This window comes from Gymnoscopelus microlampas (genome assembly GCF_963454915.1).
Source record: "Gymnoscopelus microlampas genome assembly, chromosome: 15".
Taxonomy (NCBI): domain Eukaryota; kingdom Metazoa; phylum Chordata; class Actinopteri; order Myctophiformes; family Myctophidae; genus Gymnoscopelus; species Gymnoscopelus microlampas.
This window is the reverse complement of record NC_139952.1, coordinates 43,187,680-43,204,389: the sequence shown is the minus strand read 5'-3', so window position 1 is coordinate 43,204,389 and position 16,710 is coordinate 43,187,680. Positions and strand designations below refer to the sequence as shown.

General features: G+C 41.1%; 1 protein-coding gene across 3 annotated transcripts in view; it reads left to right on the top strand.

Annotated features, from left to right (window-relative positions):
- LOC311062162 (uncharacterized protein) overlaps positions 1-16,710 on the top strand; it is a 112,304-nt gene that overhangs the window by 65,343 nt on the left and 30,251 nt on the right. The window contains exons 4-17 of one of the 3 annotated variants that reach the window (XM_084081001.1): positions 25-49; positions 1,980-1,997; positions 4,540-4,593; positions 5,041-5,171; positions 5,270-5,395; positions 6,353-6,410; positions 6,971-7,018; positions 7,140-7,208; positions 7,836-7,975; positions 10,453-10,575; positions 10,688-10,745; positions 11,377-11,457; positions 12,216-12,326; positions 15,698-15,814. In XM_084081001.1, coding sequence (XP_083937127.1) covers positions 25-49; positions 1,980-1,997; positions 4,540-4,593; positions 5,041-5,171; positions 5,270-5,395; positions 6,353-6,410; positions 6,971-7,018; positions 7,140-7,208; positions 7,836-7,975; positions 10,453-10,575; positions 10,688-10,745; positions 11,377-11,457; positions 12,216-12,326; positions 15,698-15,814 — 1,159 coding nt within the window. Of the gene's footprint in view, positions 1-24; positions 50-1,979; positions 1,998-2,144; positions 2,266-4,539; positions 4,594-5,040; positions 5,172-5,269; positions 5,396-6,352; positions 6,411-6,970; positions 7,019-7,139; positions 7,209-7,835; positions 7,976-10,452; positions 10,576-10,687; positions 10,746-11,376; positions 11,458-12,215; positions 12,327-15,697; positions 15,815-16,710 lie in introns of those variants that run through there. The other 2 variants (XM_084081002.1, XM_084081000.1) reach the window with 2 other exon arrangements.

The following is a 16,710-nucleotide window of genomic DNA, read 5'->3' as shown; positions in this document are numbered from 1 at the left end:
CTGTCTCTTGTTCTCTACCCACAGAAAAAGGCAGAGCTGTTTCAGAAAGGTAAGGCCCTCTCTTATTTAGTAAAAATTTCTTTTCAGCAAATGTTTAAATGCCAGTTAAATTCAGGGCATTCATCATTGGCCATGGTTATCGGATCTGGTATCATAAAGCCTAGGTGATGATTCGTTTATCTATTCATAGTTCTATTTAGTCATAAAAGAAGCGAACATAACAGGCTGCTTGTGTCCTGATGAGAGTGCGCAAGCATGAGCACATCACACCCATCCTCCGTTCACTCCACTGGCTTCCCGTTACTTTCCGGACCCAATACAAGATATCCCTTGCTTTAAGAGAGGACTAAAGACCTGCCTTTTGTTATAGACTGGGCTAAAACAACAGACAAATTGTGCAATGTAATAATTTGTAACCCTTCAGATCCCACGTCTCTGCGCGTCCGTTGTATTGGTGAAATTAAGAGCAGACAAGACTGTTAAAATTAAGTGTATTTAATAATTAAGCAGTAAGTTAAACTAATTACAGATTTAATATAGAAATGTACTTAACAGAGATCTCTGGGCTCCCAATCAACTGTCCTTAACAGCAACAAGTTACTTCGAGGTCAGTTCATCAGGTCTGAGCCCCGCTATCTGTCCCTGGAGCCCATTTATAATATCCTATACAAGTTATACTAAAAGTTATCAAAATAAGTCGCTGTCGGTCCACCATGGTTTCTTCATCAGGGACAGGGTAGGCAAGTGGTCCCCCCCTGGCTGATTTACGGGTTTGAATGACGACCTTGGATCCACGGACGGAGTGCCTCGCACCTATGGAATGCAGCACATCCTCCCTACAGATAACAGTCTGGGCATACTGTCTCAATGCATCGGCCGGCAGTAAGCATCCCCATTGGTCCAGGTTCTCTTCCCAGGGTGTGCAAGTGGCCCCACTGATTTACCGGTCCAGCCGACGGTCTTGGTCTCACCAGCCTAGTCTCAGCACCTGGGACTGTCAAAATAGACGCAGCAGACACCATTGTATTCTCTCTCTAACCGTGACGGTCCTAGACATAAGAAGTGAATTGTGTCTTCTGGGAGATAACACAACGTTCTGCCATGCGAATAGATCATGTTTATCACAGTGACTGTATTTCTAAGGACATAATTCCAGCAAGGCTATAATGATTTCATAAGTTAATAATGTGTTTTCTGTTAGGATCTATGCGAACAACAATACAACAGTACTAATGAAGACACACACATTTGCTCTTAGTAACTGGGACTTGAAAAAACAGTAATAGTAAAAACGCACACATTGGCTCTTTAATCACTAGGGCTAAAAAAGGATATACATTGCCATATAAGGATATAAGTCATTTTCTCATAATAACTAAGGCTTAAAAAGGATATCAGTTGCCATATAAGGATATAATTTGCCAACACTTTTTAACAAAGCATTTTTTTTAGCTACACTGGTTTTACCAGTGTAGCTAAGTGCATTTTTCAAATGTAAAGTGCATTATAAATAAAATCCATTATTATTATAACATTTGATCAACCCAGTGAGCATGTCTGACATGCTGAGGTCCTTGCATGTCCATGCTGAGGTCACTCATGGTGGCAGTTCACTGTGCTGATTGGTCAACTACTGCCATATCAGCCCTAGGGCTGATCACCCTCTCTGAGCTTTTATCACTCCCTTCACCCAGGGCAAATAAAGCCCGGGTACGTGATGAATGTTCTTCATGTATCACTTTTCACTTGAGTCTGATTATTTAAACATGTTTATTACTTGTGATGAGATGAGTTAGATCGGTTCCACAACAGTGACTAAATGGCACAAATGGCATTGTATTACATCACTTCCTCTACTGCAGTTAAATGTCAATGTCTATCTTGCATGGGATTTCAACACAACATAGTTCCTGTTTACATTAACCTCTAATTCACTCATTTGTTTTCTTTCTGGATGCCCTTTTCCTCCTGGTTTTCAGCGGTGTACCAGGGCCTAGGTAAGCTCCCTTCTTTTTAAGATAATTTAGTTTTTGGGCATTTTATGCTTTTTTTTAAGACTGATTATAGGGCCTTTGTGTTAATTATATTACTTTTGTGTTAATTTCCCCATGCAATGCGATGTGAGAGTGCGGTCTAGCCAACACCAACTTTCCCCAAATGCCCTCAAATGAAGTGCAAAAGGACTAGGCCAGGGTTCTTCAACGTGTTCAGGCCAAGGACCCCCTAGCTGAGAGAGAGAGATGAAGCAGGGACCCCCTCTATATTGTATGAAATTGTGTTTCAGATAAACGTTTGCTGCTTTTTTCCCTCTACACCTAAAACTCTTTGCCAAAAAGCGTTGTGAGCTTGTAGATCTGCTATTTTTAAGTTCTCATCAGAAAAGGGATGCTAGGGTCCAAGTGGTTAATGTAAAAAAAATATATATATCACAAAGATTTGGCGGACCCCCTGTAGTAACTCTGAGGACCCCCTAGGGGTCCCGGACCCCCTGTTGAAGACCCCTGGACTAGGTAATGTAGGCATAATATGAAACTAGAAGAAGCAACATCCCTAGATTAAGGGGGGAGGGGGGGGGCACTTTATTTGCAAAAAATGAAAAGGAAGTGTATGGTCAATCAGTGAGTGGTCAAGCAGTGTGGCGGGGGGGGCACACACCCACACACACCCTCAGACACACACTGGCAAACACACACAAAGCTGCAGTGGGTACAGGCCGTGGGAACTGTCTTTACAAAGAGGAAAGTGTTTAAAAAGAGTAGACCACATAGTGCTCATGCACATAAAGGAGAGATTGAACATTTAGCATTATAATACATGTAAAGCTGTCTGTCATGCCCCCCCACACACTTCTTTTTCCTTTCTTTGTTGTTTGTCTCTGTGTGTAGAAGCATACTTAACCCAAGACCTGGAACGCATCCGTGTCACTTTGATTTGAGCTATTTTTGAAAAATCGTGAAAATGTGTGCAAATCTTTGAATATTCTTTTAAAGCAAACATTTCTACAACTCAAATCTTTGCTTCTGGGGGTCCCTGGAACAAAATGGTTTTAGGTGGGGGTTATATAGTTCATATAGTTTTGGGGGTCCTTGACGTGACAAAGTTTGAGCACCACTGACATAAAAACGTATGTTTTTCAGAATACTGTTGGGATTTAGAAGACATTTGTAGAATCGGCTTCAGGTCTTAATGGGTTAAACGTGACTAAGGCCCCCTTTTAGACGACACCGGTCTCAAGAAAAAACGGCAAAATGAAATCTCGGATGTGCCGTCCATTTAGACGGGAACAGCGTTTTCGGGGGTTGAATCCGCAAAAACAAAATGAAACCACCTTCCAGAGTGGAAGTCTTTGAAAACGCTCCGCGTCCCGTCATCACCATCTGAACATGCAACACAGGGAATCCGCAAAACGTGTGATGTCACGCCGTCCTCTCTAGAGGCCGTTGTCGTCTAATCCATTGGTTCTCAAAGTGGGGTCCGGGGACCCCCAGGGGTCCTTGAGGGAGTTCCAGGGGGTCCCCAGCTAAATGATGGATAGTTAGGAACTAAATGGACCCTTATGGGTCTGTAACTCTGATAGTATACAAATGGAACCAAATGGACCCTTATGGGTCTGTAACTCTGATAGTGTACAAATGGAACCAAATGGACCCTTATGGGTCTGTAACTCTGAGACTGTACAAATGGAACTAAATGGACCCTTATGGGTCTGTAACTCTGAGAGTGTACAAATGGAACCAAATGGACCCGTTAGGGTCCATTTGTACACTCTCAGAGTTACATTAACATTGATTTTACAATAGAAATAGGGGTCCCAGAGATAGAAATGCCATTAAATGGGGGTCAGTAGCCTCTAATGCATGTCAAACTGGGGGTCCTTGAATTGAAAATGGTTGAGAATCACTGCTAGAGCCATAAAAAATATTCCCTTGTGGGAGCCCCTGGCATAATTATCTTTTCAAATAGGGGTCTGCGGGCTAATAAGTGTCAATTTGGGGATCCTTGACATGAAAAAGTTTGAGAACCACTGGTCTAATCGTGGCCTGAGAACTAAAGACAAAACAAAACTGTCGCTCGAGTGTTCCAAGGGCATTATTATCACCTCACCCTGATTCCAGAGATATGTGTGCGGTCAGGTCAAGGCAGGGCCTTGTATGGATGGGCAAGATAAGAAAATATCACATATCGGTGCTGTCGGCCAGATACTTCTCTATCTCCATATCTTAACTGTTTTTTTGTTCACAAAAGTAGCAAAAGTAGAAGATATACAAGCTCGAAACACAGCGCGAAAGTCAGCGCGAAACGATGCGTTTCGAGCTTGTCGATCTGCTACTTTTGCTACTTTTGAATTAGAATCCTGAAAAGTAACAGTTTTGGACATATGAGGTTTCCACCCGACAGAGACAATATAGTATTTGTTGTGGAAGGAAGGAATCTGACCTGCTAAGTGGGCACTGATAATGTACTGTTATATGAAAATAGTTTTTTCTTTTCAATATTGTGCATCGCTGATGTTTCTCCATGACTGACTCTCTCTTCCAGTTTTTTTGAATAGCATTGACATTCTGGGAAGCCGCCCAAAATACCCAAAATTAGGTAAGTAAAGTATGTATGTGTGTGTTATAGCGTCCAACTCACACCTTCATATTTGGGATGGTCGTTAATTCTGTTTTATACACTGGTGCATGTAAATTCTCATCTCATTTGCCTGTGAGAAAACGGGTCAAAGAACTTTTTTTAACGTTTTATCCTGATATACTGTATATTGTAGTTGTGGACAGGAGTTGCGAATTAATAAGCTTATAGAAACCATACAGTCCTAACTATTGCCTGTTCACATTGTGCAAAAAGTTGTGGTTTGTATAGGACAGTGTTTCACTGTATCTAGACCAGAATGTGCGATAGCAATGACCACAGACTTATTGAATTTACAATGGACAAAATCAGTCATCTGCCAATTAGATTGAGATTATCTTGTGTGTAGTTGACACAAAAAAACAAAAAAAAAACAGGTATGTTTTTCTGCATGTGCTTCCCTCCTAGGCTTGTCTCTGGTGACACTGTGCTTGGGTTCAAAGAATGGCTCCATTTTCTACCTGTGTCACGCGTGTCAGGACTCGTTTTTGGACATAAATAAACATTTCGACTCTACTGAGCACTGTCAGAATTACTATGTAAGTGTTGACCACCACCTTTATACAGAGATACACATCAGCTTGGATAAATGTACTTTTCACTTGAGATTTACCGGTAATCTTACCTATTTCCCCAGAACTACACCAACCCAGACGTGCTGAGATTCTCGTGGATTCCCAGCTCAAAGATCCACACCATGGTGGATCCTGTGGCCCACAGCAACGTCAAGAAGAACTGGGAACAACACACTGGGAGGCTGCAGGTCGGTTGGAGACTATGTTTTGCACCCTGTCCGCCCCTGTGTGTGTGTGTGTGTGTGTGTGTGTGTGTGTGTGTGTGTGTGTGTGTGTGTGTGTGTGTGTGTGTGTGTGTGTGTGTGTGTGTGTGTGTGTGTGTGTGTGTGTGTGTGTGTGTGTGTGTGTGTGTGTGTGTGTGTGTGTGTGTGTGTGTGTGTGTGTGTGTGTGTGTGTGTGTCCGTCTGTGAACAGGTCATCTCCGGCGTCTTGATCGCAGCGAAACTGTGCACACACACACCCTGGATGCCAGAGCAGAACCTCTGCCCCAAATTTTTCACATGGGCCTGTTATAGCGCCACCAGGAGGCTGATTTTTGCTAAATATCTTTTTTACAGTACTCCTACAGATTTTGTCCAAACATCACGCAAATCAGTACATACTGTAGTATCTCTATAGTCATTAAACAAAACTTGTCTTTCAGATTTTTCATATTCCATCCTGATTGGCTAAGATTGGCTTCCAAAGTTTGCAGGAGTGGTCCGTTTTGAACAAAAGCCCTCAAGAAATTCCACTTTTATTTTCAAATAAGCCTCATGATGGCGTTATAACAGGCCGAATCGTGTTTTTACCTATAACTGGACCGATCTGTTTAAAACTTTGTATGCGCTCTTCTTTGAGGCCAAGGAAAAACCTTTGCCCTGCATTTTTCACATCTGCCTAAAGCACATCTGCCTTATGCAAAACTATTTTTTTGATATTACTCCATCAGATTTTATCCAAATCGGTACACATGATCTCTATAGTCATGTGATCAAGACGGATCTGTTAGATTTTTCATATTCCATCCTAATTGGCTAAGATTGACATCAAAAATTTGCAGGAGTGGCCTTTTGATTAAATGTCTTGGATGTTTTAACCAGAAGGAACAGGATGGTTGATGCTTTCAACATCTGCTTGTTTTATTCCATATTTTCTGTGTGCAGGCTCTGGACTTGCCTCCAGATGTGTTTGAAACAGTTAAAGGCACCAGTTATGTCAAAGGTACAGTGCTGCTGCCCTTCTGTTTTATGATGTTTATTTAAAACGTTAATCCTGAATATCGTCTGTTAGATACATGATCACAGAATTCCACTCCAGTTATCCACTGGCTAACAAGAACATAATTACATTGACTTGCTACAACAATGCAGGCAAGACAAATAGTGAAATATCTGCTTATTAGTATCTTAACTCTCTCAGTGCCACACAACGAGATATCCCACGTTTTTTCTGAATGCCCTCAGTGCCTAGAACGAAAAATCCCAAGTTTAAAAAAATATATATATATATTTATTTATTTTGATTTTTTTAAATGTTCAGAACCCAAGATATCATAATCTGAAGATTTGCAGCTCCATCCACTCCTTGTTTAACTTATAACTGAAAAAGGCTGTATCTCGCTTCCTAAGCACTTTTTTTTTACTTTGAAAAAAAGAAAATAAATTGCTGACACAGTATGAACATATTTTTGTATTTCATTGACACTGAGAGAGTTAAGGACTAACTCTAGTATTCATGAGAGCGGTGCAACTGAACTCATGATTCTCCACACTCTTTGACAGCAATGGCCACTCTGAGTCAAAATGACAACCTTCTGAAGCAGACCACAGGTCAGTTGATGAGCTGCCTCATTATTTATGCAGTTTGATAAAAACCCTTCAGTAAGACATCCTTCCTCATTGTGTCAGAAAACAATGCGTTGCAATATTTGTGATCCATCTATCCCCACAGCTGCAAGACCAAAAAGGATGACTATACAGACATACCTGGGAACCCCCAACAGGAAACATCCTTTTCTAGGTCAGTGGTTCTCAAAACATGTTCCTGTGAAACTGATATGTATTTGGCTGTGGACCCCCATTTGAAACCATCTGTCAAACACTTTTTGCAAAAAGTAAAATAGGGCTTAAAGCAGGGGTCTTCAACATTTTCAGCCCAAGGACCCCCTAGCTGAGAGAGAGATGAAGCAGGGACCCCCATTTTGTATAACTTTTTTTTTGTTTACTTGGTCTGCTCTTTTTCCCCTCTACGCCTATACCTCTTTGCCAAAAATAGCCGATGTGAGCTTGTAGATCAGCTATTTTTGGCTAAAGTTCTCCTCAGAAAAGGGATGCTATAGGGTTCAAGTGGTTAAGGTAAAAAAAAAAAAACATATCACACAAAGATTTGGCGGACCCCCTTTAGTAACTCTGAGGACCCCCTGTTGAAGACCCCTGGCTTAAAGGGATAGTTCACCCAAAGAAAGAAATGCATTATTTTCCTATCGATTAGTCACTTGAATTCATTCTATGAGGGACTTTTAAAGAGCTGGCTCATCCGGTGAATGCAGCTACTGTAACTAACTTACTGGTAGAATTGAACCAGAGTTGAACCACATGCTGCTTATCATATATTATTTAACTCTGTTTCACCTTCTCATCCCTGCAGGCCTGGAGCACCTGGTGGAATGCAGCAGTGAGGAGCAGACTGACAGACGCTTATATCTCTGCACCGTCTGCAAACTCACTCTAACCGACCACAAGATCATCAGTCATCTCCTGGGCTTTGATCACATCCGCTGCTACATTGTAATTTGCTATGACACACTTTGTTTGTTGCATAAAATGGAAACACTCCAGTCAGCAGCATGCTCAATACATATTTTAGTAGCTCTCAATATCAGTACTATTTATGGTCTCCTAGTTTCAGTAATTGTTATATAGTGGAATGAATGCAGGAAAGAAATAAGAAATATATAACTGAAAAATAAGAGAGTGAAATTATAAACCGTTTAGCACTATAGGTTCTCTAATACAGTAAATACATAAATAAATATATTTATTCTCTCTCTCTCTGGACACATCTGTATGGGCCACATGGCTCGGCTACATACATCACCTTGTGTGTCATAAAATAACTGGTAGATGTTTACTTGGTTAACATTGTGGCATTTTAAAACACCAGGGCCAGTTACTGGGAAACGCACAAACTCAAGAAATGGGGGAAATGAGAATGTCCAAAAGGGGGATTCGCCTTTTGGATGATGTCAGTGCAAATGTGCTCATTTAGCTGCTGTGTCAACGCACGGTGGTCAATGTTCGCTCACTCAAACATTGAACTCGATAGAACGTTGTTGCAGCAAACCTCTGTTAAGTTTATTTGTCTGTTTGTTGAATCAGTACACACAAACCAAGAGTAACCTGTCATACAAGACTGACTAAAACTCATACTATGTTAGAATGAAACCCCAGGCTCATTTTGTAGGTTGGTTTCCAGTTCAGATTAAAAACTACAGCAGGGTAAAATCATGGCAGGCTGCATGCAGCTGTCCTTACAATGTAGTGCACTGTGAGGTAAGCAACACAGCTGCACCAGCTAATCTAAATAACGGGTTTGTTGACTACTACTACTGTATGCTTGCACATTGGCACACACCCATGGCTCTGGGCCATGCTCTGGCCACACCAACATCTACACACACATTATTAATTTGACGATTAAGCTGCAGCTGTGTGGCTTCTGCTGTAGTTTTTTTTAACATAAACTAGAAAATAAACTACAAACTCTTCCTGGGGTTTCATGGCCCTTTAACCCATTCAATCTGGGAACGCATACTGTGTCATTTTAGATTTTTAGCTATAACCATTATTTTATACTTTGGGCTATTCAAAAATAGCAGATATACAAACTAATATAATAATAATAGTAATAAAGGATTTTATTTATAATGCACTTTACATTTGAAAAATCTCAAAGTGCTACAATAGGCAGTTGCATAAAAAGAAACATCACACCATTAAAAAACATCTGAGACACTGAAACAAAACAATTAAAACATGAGGCATAAAGCCTAGAGGTAAAACCAGTGTAGCTAAACAAATGCTTTGTTAAAAAAGGCAGGTCTTTAGTCCTCTCTTAAAGCAGTCAACCGACTGTGGTGCTCTCAGGTGGACAGGGAGGGCGTTCCACAGTTCGGGGGCGACCGAGCAAAAAGCCCGGTCGCCCGTGGTGCGTAGCTTGGCCTTGTGGGTGTTGAGGAGGTTGGTGTTTGAAGAGCGGAGGTTGCGGGTCAAGGGTTGTAGGGAGAATAGTTCCTTGAGGTAGGAGCACATGGATGCACTGATGTGTCAACAGGGATATCTTGTATTGGGTCCGGAAAGTAATGGGAAGCCAGTGGAGTGAACGGAGGATGGGTGTGATGTGCTCATGCTTGCGCACTTTCATCAGGACCCTAGCAGTGCTGTTCTGGGTTAAGGCCTAGGGCAGGGGTCTTCAAAGTTTTCAGGCCAAGGACCCCCTAGCTGAGAGAGAGATGAAGCAGGGACCCCCTACTCTATATTGTATAAAATTGTGTTTCAGATTAAAGTTTTTTTTTACTTAGTCTGCTATTTTTTCCCTCTACACCTATAGCCTCTTTGCCAAAAATAGCCGATCTACAAGCTCTCAACGCCTCGCAGCGCGAGGCGTTGAGAGCTTGTAGATCTGCTATTTTCGGCTAATGTTCCCCTCGGAAAAGGAATTTTAGGGTTCAAGTGGTTAATGTAAAAAAACTAAATTCTATCACACAAAGATTTAGCAGACCCCCTATAGTAGCTCTTGAGGACCCCCTAGGGGTCCCGGACCCCCTGTTGAAGACCCCTGGCCTAGGGGCAACTGTTGACTGGTTGGTAATCTGAGTTCCCAGAAGTTTTTGCCAGCTCTGGCGAGGAACTTCTGGGCCAGAGCCCTGGTATTTGTGGGCGGGATGTACCTTACGCTCTGAATCTGAGCGGACACGCCTCTTACCGGTCTGAGAGCTGTGCAACTCGTCTAAAAAGTCCGACGAGAGGCAAACAGCAGTACACAACAATGGCGGCCGAAATTTCTCAAGGGGAAATTGCTTCCCGTCGATCCTATTTAGATGCAACACCCACTGCATGTGGATCCCGCCCCCTTTTCTTCATTGGCTGTTGATTTGAATCACAACGCAGTGGCCGCGCCCCTGCTGTCCAAGCTCCGACGCTAACCCTCCCAGACTAACTGGTTGGTTACTTAAGTTGACCTCAGTGTTGTTTGTGTTTTCCAGAATGCATGGCATCCCTCTACTCTGCTCAGCAGCTACAATGACACTTACATGTTTCGCAACATGATGCAGGATTTAGCAAAACAGATGGAAGAAATCCATGGAACGACCATCACTGATATGAAGGTAAATAAAGTACAGTAACACTCTAGAAGTAAAATGGTCATTAGAAATACATTTTCTAAGATGCTCCGGTGGTGTATGTTCGTTTTAATAATTGTAAGACCTTCTGTTGTAGCAAGTGGTCCTGCGGCCTGCTTTGTTCTCATCAGTGGAAGGGAATTCCTACGTAGACGGTAAGTTTGTATTTGTATTGTAGTTCCAGAGGCAGAAACACCATTCCCATGTTATTATTCCTAATTTGGGCACATTCAGGGAGCTTAATTTAATGTATTTGTAATATAGCTTAAAGTTAGTTAGTTCACTCCAAAAGTAACATTCACCCCATGGAGACTTGAATTCATGTTGTTTTTGTCGCATTCCTAAGCCAACAATTCGATGACCAGGGGACCGGTCGGCAGCGGTTCCGGTAGGAGACACAGAGGAGACTCTTTGTGTCTCCTACCGGAACCGCCGCCGGTCATCAAATTATTGGCTTAGGAATGCAACAAAAGCAGAACAAATATCCATGAGTTTAAGTCTCCATGGGGTGACTAATAGAAAAAGAGTCATTTTAGGGGTGAACTATCCCTTTAAATCACAAAAGAAACTTATTTTAAAAAATATTATAAAAGGACATTTAAATATAGCGCAATTACAAATAAGGCAATGTTCAAATTAAACGGAAATATAAGGGAATAGAATTACAGTGCAGAATAAATGATATAAAACAATCTATTATTAGAGTATAAAGCTTATAATTATGTCTCTAGAGATGTCCAGATAAAGGTTTCGTTTTATACTTATTGATTGACTGACAATGTGTAGCCTTGGCGACGCTGGAACACTGGAGCAAGATACGCAAGGAGAGCAGCTTGATAACTAGCATCACACCAGGAGACAAGCTGGGTAAGTATTAGACTGAAGGAATACTATGACATGATGCATCTGTAAGGGGTTGTCTCGTGTGTTCCATGTAATGTTTGACCCAGGGGTGGGCAGCTTTGATGATGGAGGGGGCCACTATGTTTCCACACTCACTCCAGAGGGCCACATTGCATATACTGTCAGGCAGACACCTCTTATCTCTGTATTTTAACTTTTTTTCTCCATTATATGTCACACAAAAGTAGCAAAAATAGCCAATCTACAAGCTCAAAACACGTCGTAGTGCGACGCGTTTTGAGCTTGTAGATCTGCTATTTTTGCTATTTTTTTGGAATCCAGATTTTTTTTTTGCTATTTTTGAATTGGAATCCTGAAAAGTAACATTTTTATTTCATTTCAAATGCATTTAGTTATACTTATGTTAACTTTATGAACTTAAGTACAAATACATTGGACATAAAGAAGACAACAGCATTTTAATACTAGTCATTAAGCTACTAATATACAGTAATTCAAGCGGGTCATGTTTGCATGATTGGAATTCTAACAGCTGAAATCAATAATACATCGGTATTCCCATATTAAGCTGCGGGCCGCATTAAGTGAAGGTGGGGGCCGCATGTGGCCCCCGGGCTGCCAGTTGCCCATGTATGGTTTAACCCTTTCAAACCGGGAACGCATCTGTGTCATTTTAGATTTATTTGGTCATCAAAAAATAGCAGATATACAAGCTCTGTTTAAATTTTAAAACTTTTTTTCAATGTTGCTTGTGTTTTCAGTTCATATCCCTGGCAAGATGATAATCAACAATGCCTCTAAAGACCCAGCTTCTGTGAAAGAAAGTAATGTTGCAACAGAGAAGAAAGTGTCAGCAAAGACCTCTGAGACCGGTGAGAATTTTTAAGACAATTTTTCTTTTTGCGGAGGAGGTTCCAAAACACAATTGCTGAGACCATTTTGTGATTAAAGCTTCCATGCTTTATTTATTACACACACATACGTACATGAACAGGATTGAGTGGATAAAGAGGTCGTCTGGTAATCAGGTCGCTACCGGGTTTGGCCCTCGACATCTCTGTGTCGAAGAATAATTCTTGACACCTAACATCCCCCCACCCAGCAAAACTCCTTCGAAACAAGCTATTTGCTTGGTGAATGCAGAAAATGTATTTTCCTTACCCCGGACGATATAAAACTGCCCTTTCCCATATATCGGTGCGCCAAGTCTACAGTATATAGCCAGCCTTACTGGGTCTGCTGTCTGCTATGTTTTCCTTTTATAAATTGGCACCATTGAGCGGGCACTTTCTCTGCTGCCGTTCTCTCTGGCTGTGTGTGTGTGTGTGTGTGTGTGTGTGTGTGTGTGTATAGCCACGAGGCAAGGTCCAGCATGCTACTATTGTTGACTACGTCATAAGAATGGGCAATCCATGTCAACAATAATAATGAGTAATACCAAACTATCATGGGAACGAATCCAAAACTTGTTTTGTTCAACCCTGATATCGCTGCTAACTCAAATATAAGATGACAATAGAGCTTGTTCTCCGGGGGAAGTCACAGACTATTCCCTCGTAGATGGGGCCTCTAGAAAGTAATGGTAATAACGGGTTAAGATAAATGGTAAGGCAATGGCTTTGTTTTGGGTTTGTCATGTATGTGATGGGGTCATTATGGGTGCTACTTTTTTTGTGCTGAGCTAAGGGAACCTATCTGTCTAAAATAGCATACATGTACGGTTTATCACCTCCAGATGTGGTACGTGTGAGAGGCCCCTTTCCTGTCTGCTAGATGTTCATGCTTTTCGTGATGAGCTTGCAGGCTCTGCGCAGTTTACAACGTGACTGATACGAAGAGGGGGGGGGTAGGAATATGCTTTTCCATGTTTAAACTATTTTTTTATTGGCTGAGGAGAAGGTTCGGAAAGTGTTCCAGGGTGGTGTTGTCTGAGTCCATGAGTATTTAAGAGAAAGCCTGCTAAGTCCGAGCTCTCTGCTTGCTTGATTCTTGGTTGGACACTTCACGCTTGAAGTCCCCGGTCCCAGGCCCGGGCCGTCAATGCCCACGTGCAGTTAGTTGCAGATGAGAAAAATGGACGAAGATGGGCAGACAGTTTTCTTCAATCTTGTGTTCAAATCTTTGAATATGTATTTATTAAAAGCGGCAATCTGGAACTTGTTTTATTGAATAGTGAGCGGTAGATGTTTGGTCTCAGTCACGCTGGAGTCCAGGATTTGGACACTGGCTCGTGACACTTAAAAATCTTTACATGCACAGAGAATGAGATGCATGTGAATAGGTATTTAGGAACCTTGCACACACCACCTTTAAAGGGTAAGACCACTTTGGTAGAGGTTTGGGTTGTGTAGTTACCTTGCCATGATGTAACTCCAAAGATGGGCAAGAAATCAAAAATAATTGCTCCATTGATTAGAAATTGATAATTCAAAATATGCTCCTCATTGACTTACATTGTACGGTAAAACAGTTCTCAAAGTCACTCTTTTAGCACATAAATGAACCCAAATATAGCTGATTCAGACAATATAGAGCATCACCAAACCCAGTACTGTTTGTTTTTTTAATGAAAATGTCAACTTCCTGTTGATTTTACTATTTGAAGATCTGGATCCGGATCCGCCGATCCAGTCCGGGGTTTCTACTTATTAAAAATGGCAAAATCAACAGGAAGTTGACATTTTTATAAAAAAAAAAAACAGTACTGGGTTTGGTGATGTTATATTGTCTGAATCAACTTTTTTTACGTTTATTTACATGCTAAAAGAGTGACTTTGAGAGCTGTTTTACCGTACAATGTAAGTCAATGAGGAGCATATTTTGAATTATCAATTTCTAATCAATGGAGCAATTTTTTTTTATTTCTTGCCCACCTTTGGAGTTACATCATGGCAAGGTAACTACACAACCCAAACCTCTACCAAAGTGGTCTTGCCCTTTAAGTGCCCCAAGTGTGCTAGGACTGTAAGGAAATTAGTGTTTTTAGAGTTAAACTCAGCTATTCTGATTATTTGAGAAGTACACTAATACTTAGATTTTATACTGTGCGTATATTTTGTAGATCTAAAAGTTTTATGAGTTTAGTATAAATGTGTCACTATGACCTTATATTCCAAAACTGTGTTATTAGCAGGAGATGAGATCATAGTTTTAAGAGGCCCCTCTCTCTCTCTCTCTCTCTCTCTCTCTCTCACTCCCCACGAGCAGAGTGATTTACTGACTGCAGGCAAACATACTTTAAATGGTCAGAGTGCCTTAATGATTTCATAAAGTTAGTCTTTTTTGTCTAAAACTATTGTATACATTCATTGTAATGCCAACTGATAATAGCTATGATGTCAATTGGCATCAAATGTTTCCTGGAGCAAAACTCAGTGTAACATGTCCCCAGTGTCAGTATAACGCTCCAATACAGTAGACAGTGTTATCTATGCACTGTAGAGAGGAGTTTTAGGGAGGGTGGATTCCATAGGTGCCCCGAAGAAGCCAAGGTCATCTCCCATGGTAGTCGTGAGAGGATAAACAAAGAGAGAATCACCTAACCAGTTTGCCCCGCTTCGTTGGATGGATCAAGAGCGACTCCTGTTGATGATTTTTATCAATGTTTTAGTATCTATATGCCAGATATATAATCGCTTGAGAAAAATATATGACTCCATTACAAACTTCTCGACCAGCTCGAGAGGAGTGTATCTCGGAGCTCCGATGTAATGATGATCTGATGATCTGGTGTAGTATTATTTTTGTATATGACAATTCATTCTGATTGTTTAATAGGCTCATACATAATTGTAACTTAGATTAAAGGGTAATAAGAAATCACCTGTGTAGCAATTCTTTCAAGGGGTGACTCCTCACAATATAGAACCATTGAACCAAGTACCTTATCTAGATTTACTTTTATGGAGTTAAGGTTCAGCTATAAATCTAACAGGACCAACGTACATACTTTTCTATCCTGTCTCACTATTACTGTTATTCCATGATTATGCCTTTTCTATATTTTGTATATTCTATTATGCCGTTTCTATATTTTTTTATATGTATGTTATGTGTATTATTATTGATGTTACTATGTCTGAGGAACCCAAACAATTCTTGCCTTATTCTATTATTTTTATCATTATTATTATGCCTCTGTGAGCCTGATGGATGTGAAGATGTCTTATGCAATGTTCTGGTTATTAAATATTAATCAATTCATTGTTTTGTTCCTTTTTTTCAATGTCGCTTGTCTTTTCAGTTCATGTCCCTGGCAAGATGACAACCAACAATGCCTCTAAAGACCCAGCTTCCGTGCAAGAAAGTAATGTTGCAACAGAGAAGAAAGTGTCAGCAAAGACCTCTGACTCTGAGACCGGTGAGAATTTTTAAGCCAAAATGTTTTTTTTTGCAGAGGAGGTTCCAAAACACAATTGATGAGACCATTTTGTAATTAAAGCTTCCATGCTTTATTGATTACACACACATACGTACATGAACAGGATTGAGTGGCCATAGCTGAGTGGATAGAGAGGTCGACTGGTAATCAGGTCGCTACCGGGTTTGGCCCTCGACTCACCATGTCTGTGTCGAAGAAGAAGTCTTAACACCTAACATCCCCCCACCCAGCAAAACTCCTTTGAAAACATCTGCTTGGTGAAGGCAGAAAATAACATTTCTTTCCCCCGGGGACGATATAAAACTGCCCTTTCCCATATATCGGTGCGCCAAGTCTATATAGCCCTGGCTGTGTGTGTGTGTGTGTGTGTGTGTGTGTGTGTGTGTGTGTGTGTGTGTGTGTGTGTGTGTGTGTGTGTGTGTATAGCCACGGGCAAGGTCCAGCATGCTACTATTGTTGACTACGTCATAAGAATGGGCAATCCATGTCAACAATAATGATGAGTAATACCAAATTATCATGGGAACGAATCCAAAACTTGTTTTGTTCAACCCTGATATTGCTGCTAGCTCACGAAGATGGGCGGACAGTTTTCTTCATTTTAACTATAATAACAGTATGGAGCCCTCATCCATGAAAAGCCTTGATCCCCAGCATAGGAGTCTGTTGTCATGATTGCCATGTTAGCCTGTGACAAAAACAGCTGGGAAGAAGTCAAGTTTACAACATGCATGAATGTGTGTAGCAGTAGTGGCCTCATGGAATGGAATTCCGATGTTCCTCTGAGAGACGCACTGTTATCTGTTTCTCTCAGATCCCATCCTTCTAAGAATTGTTGCTTGTTGTCTTTTTTTTTTCTTTTCTTCAATGTTGCT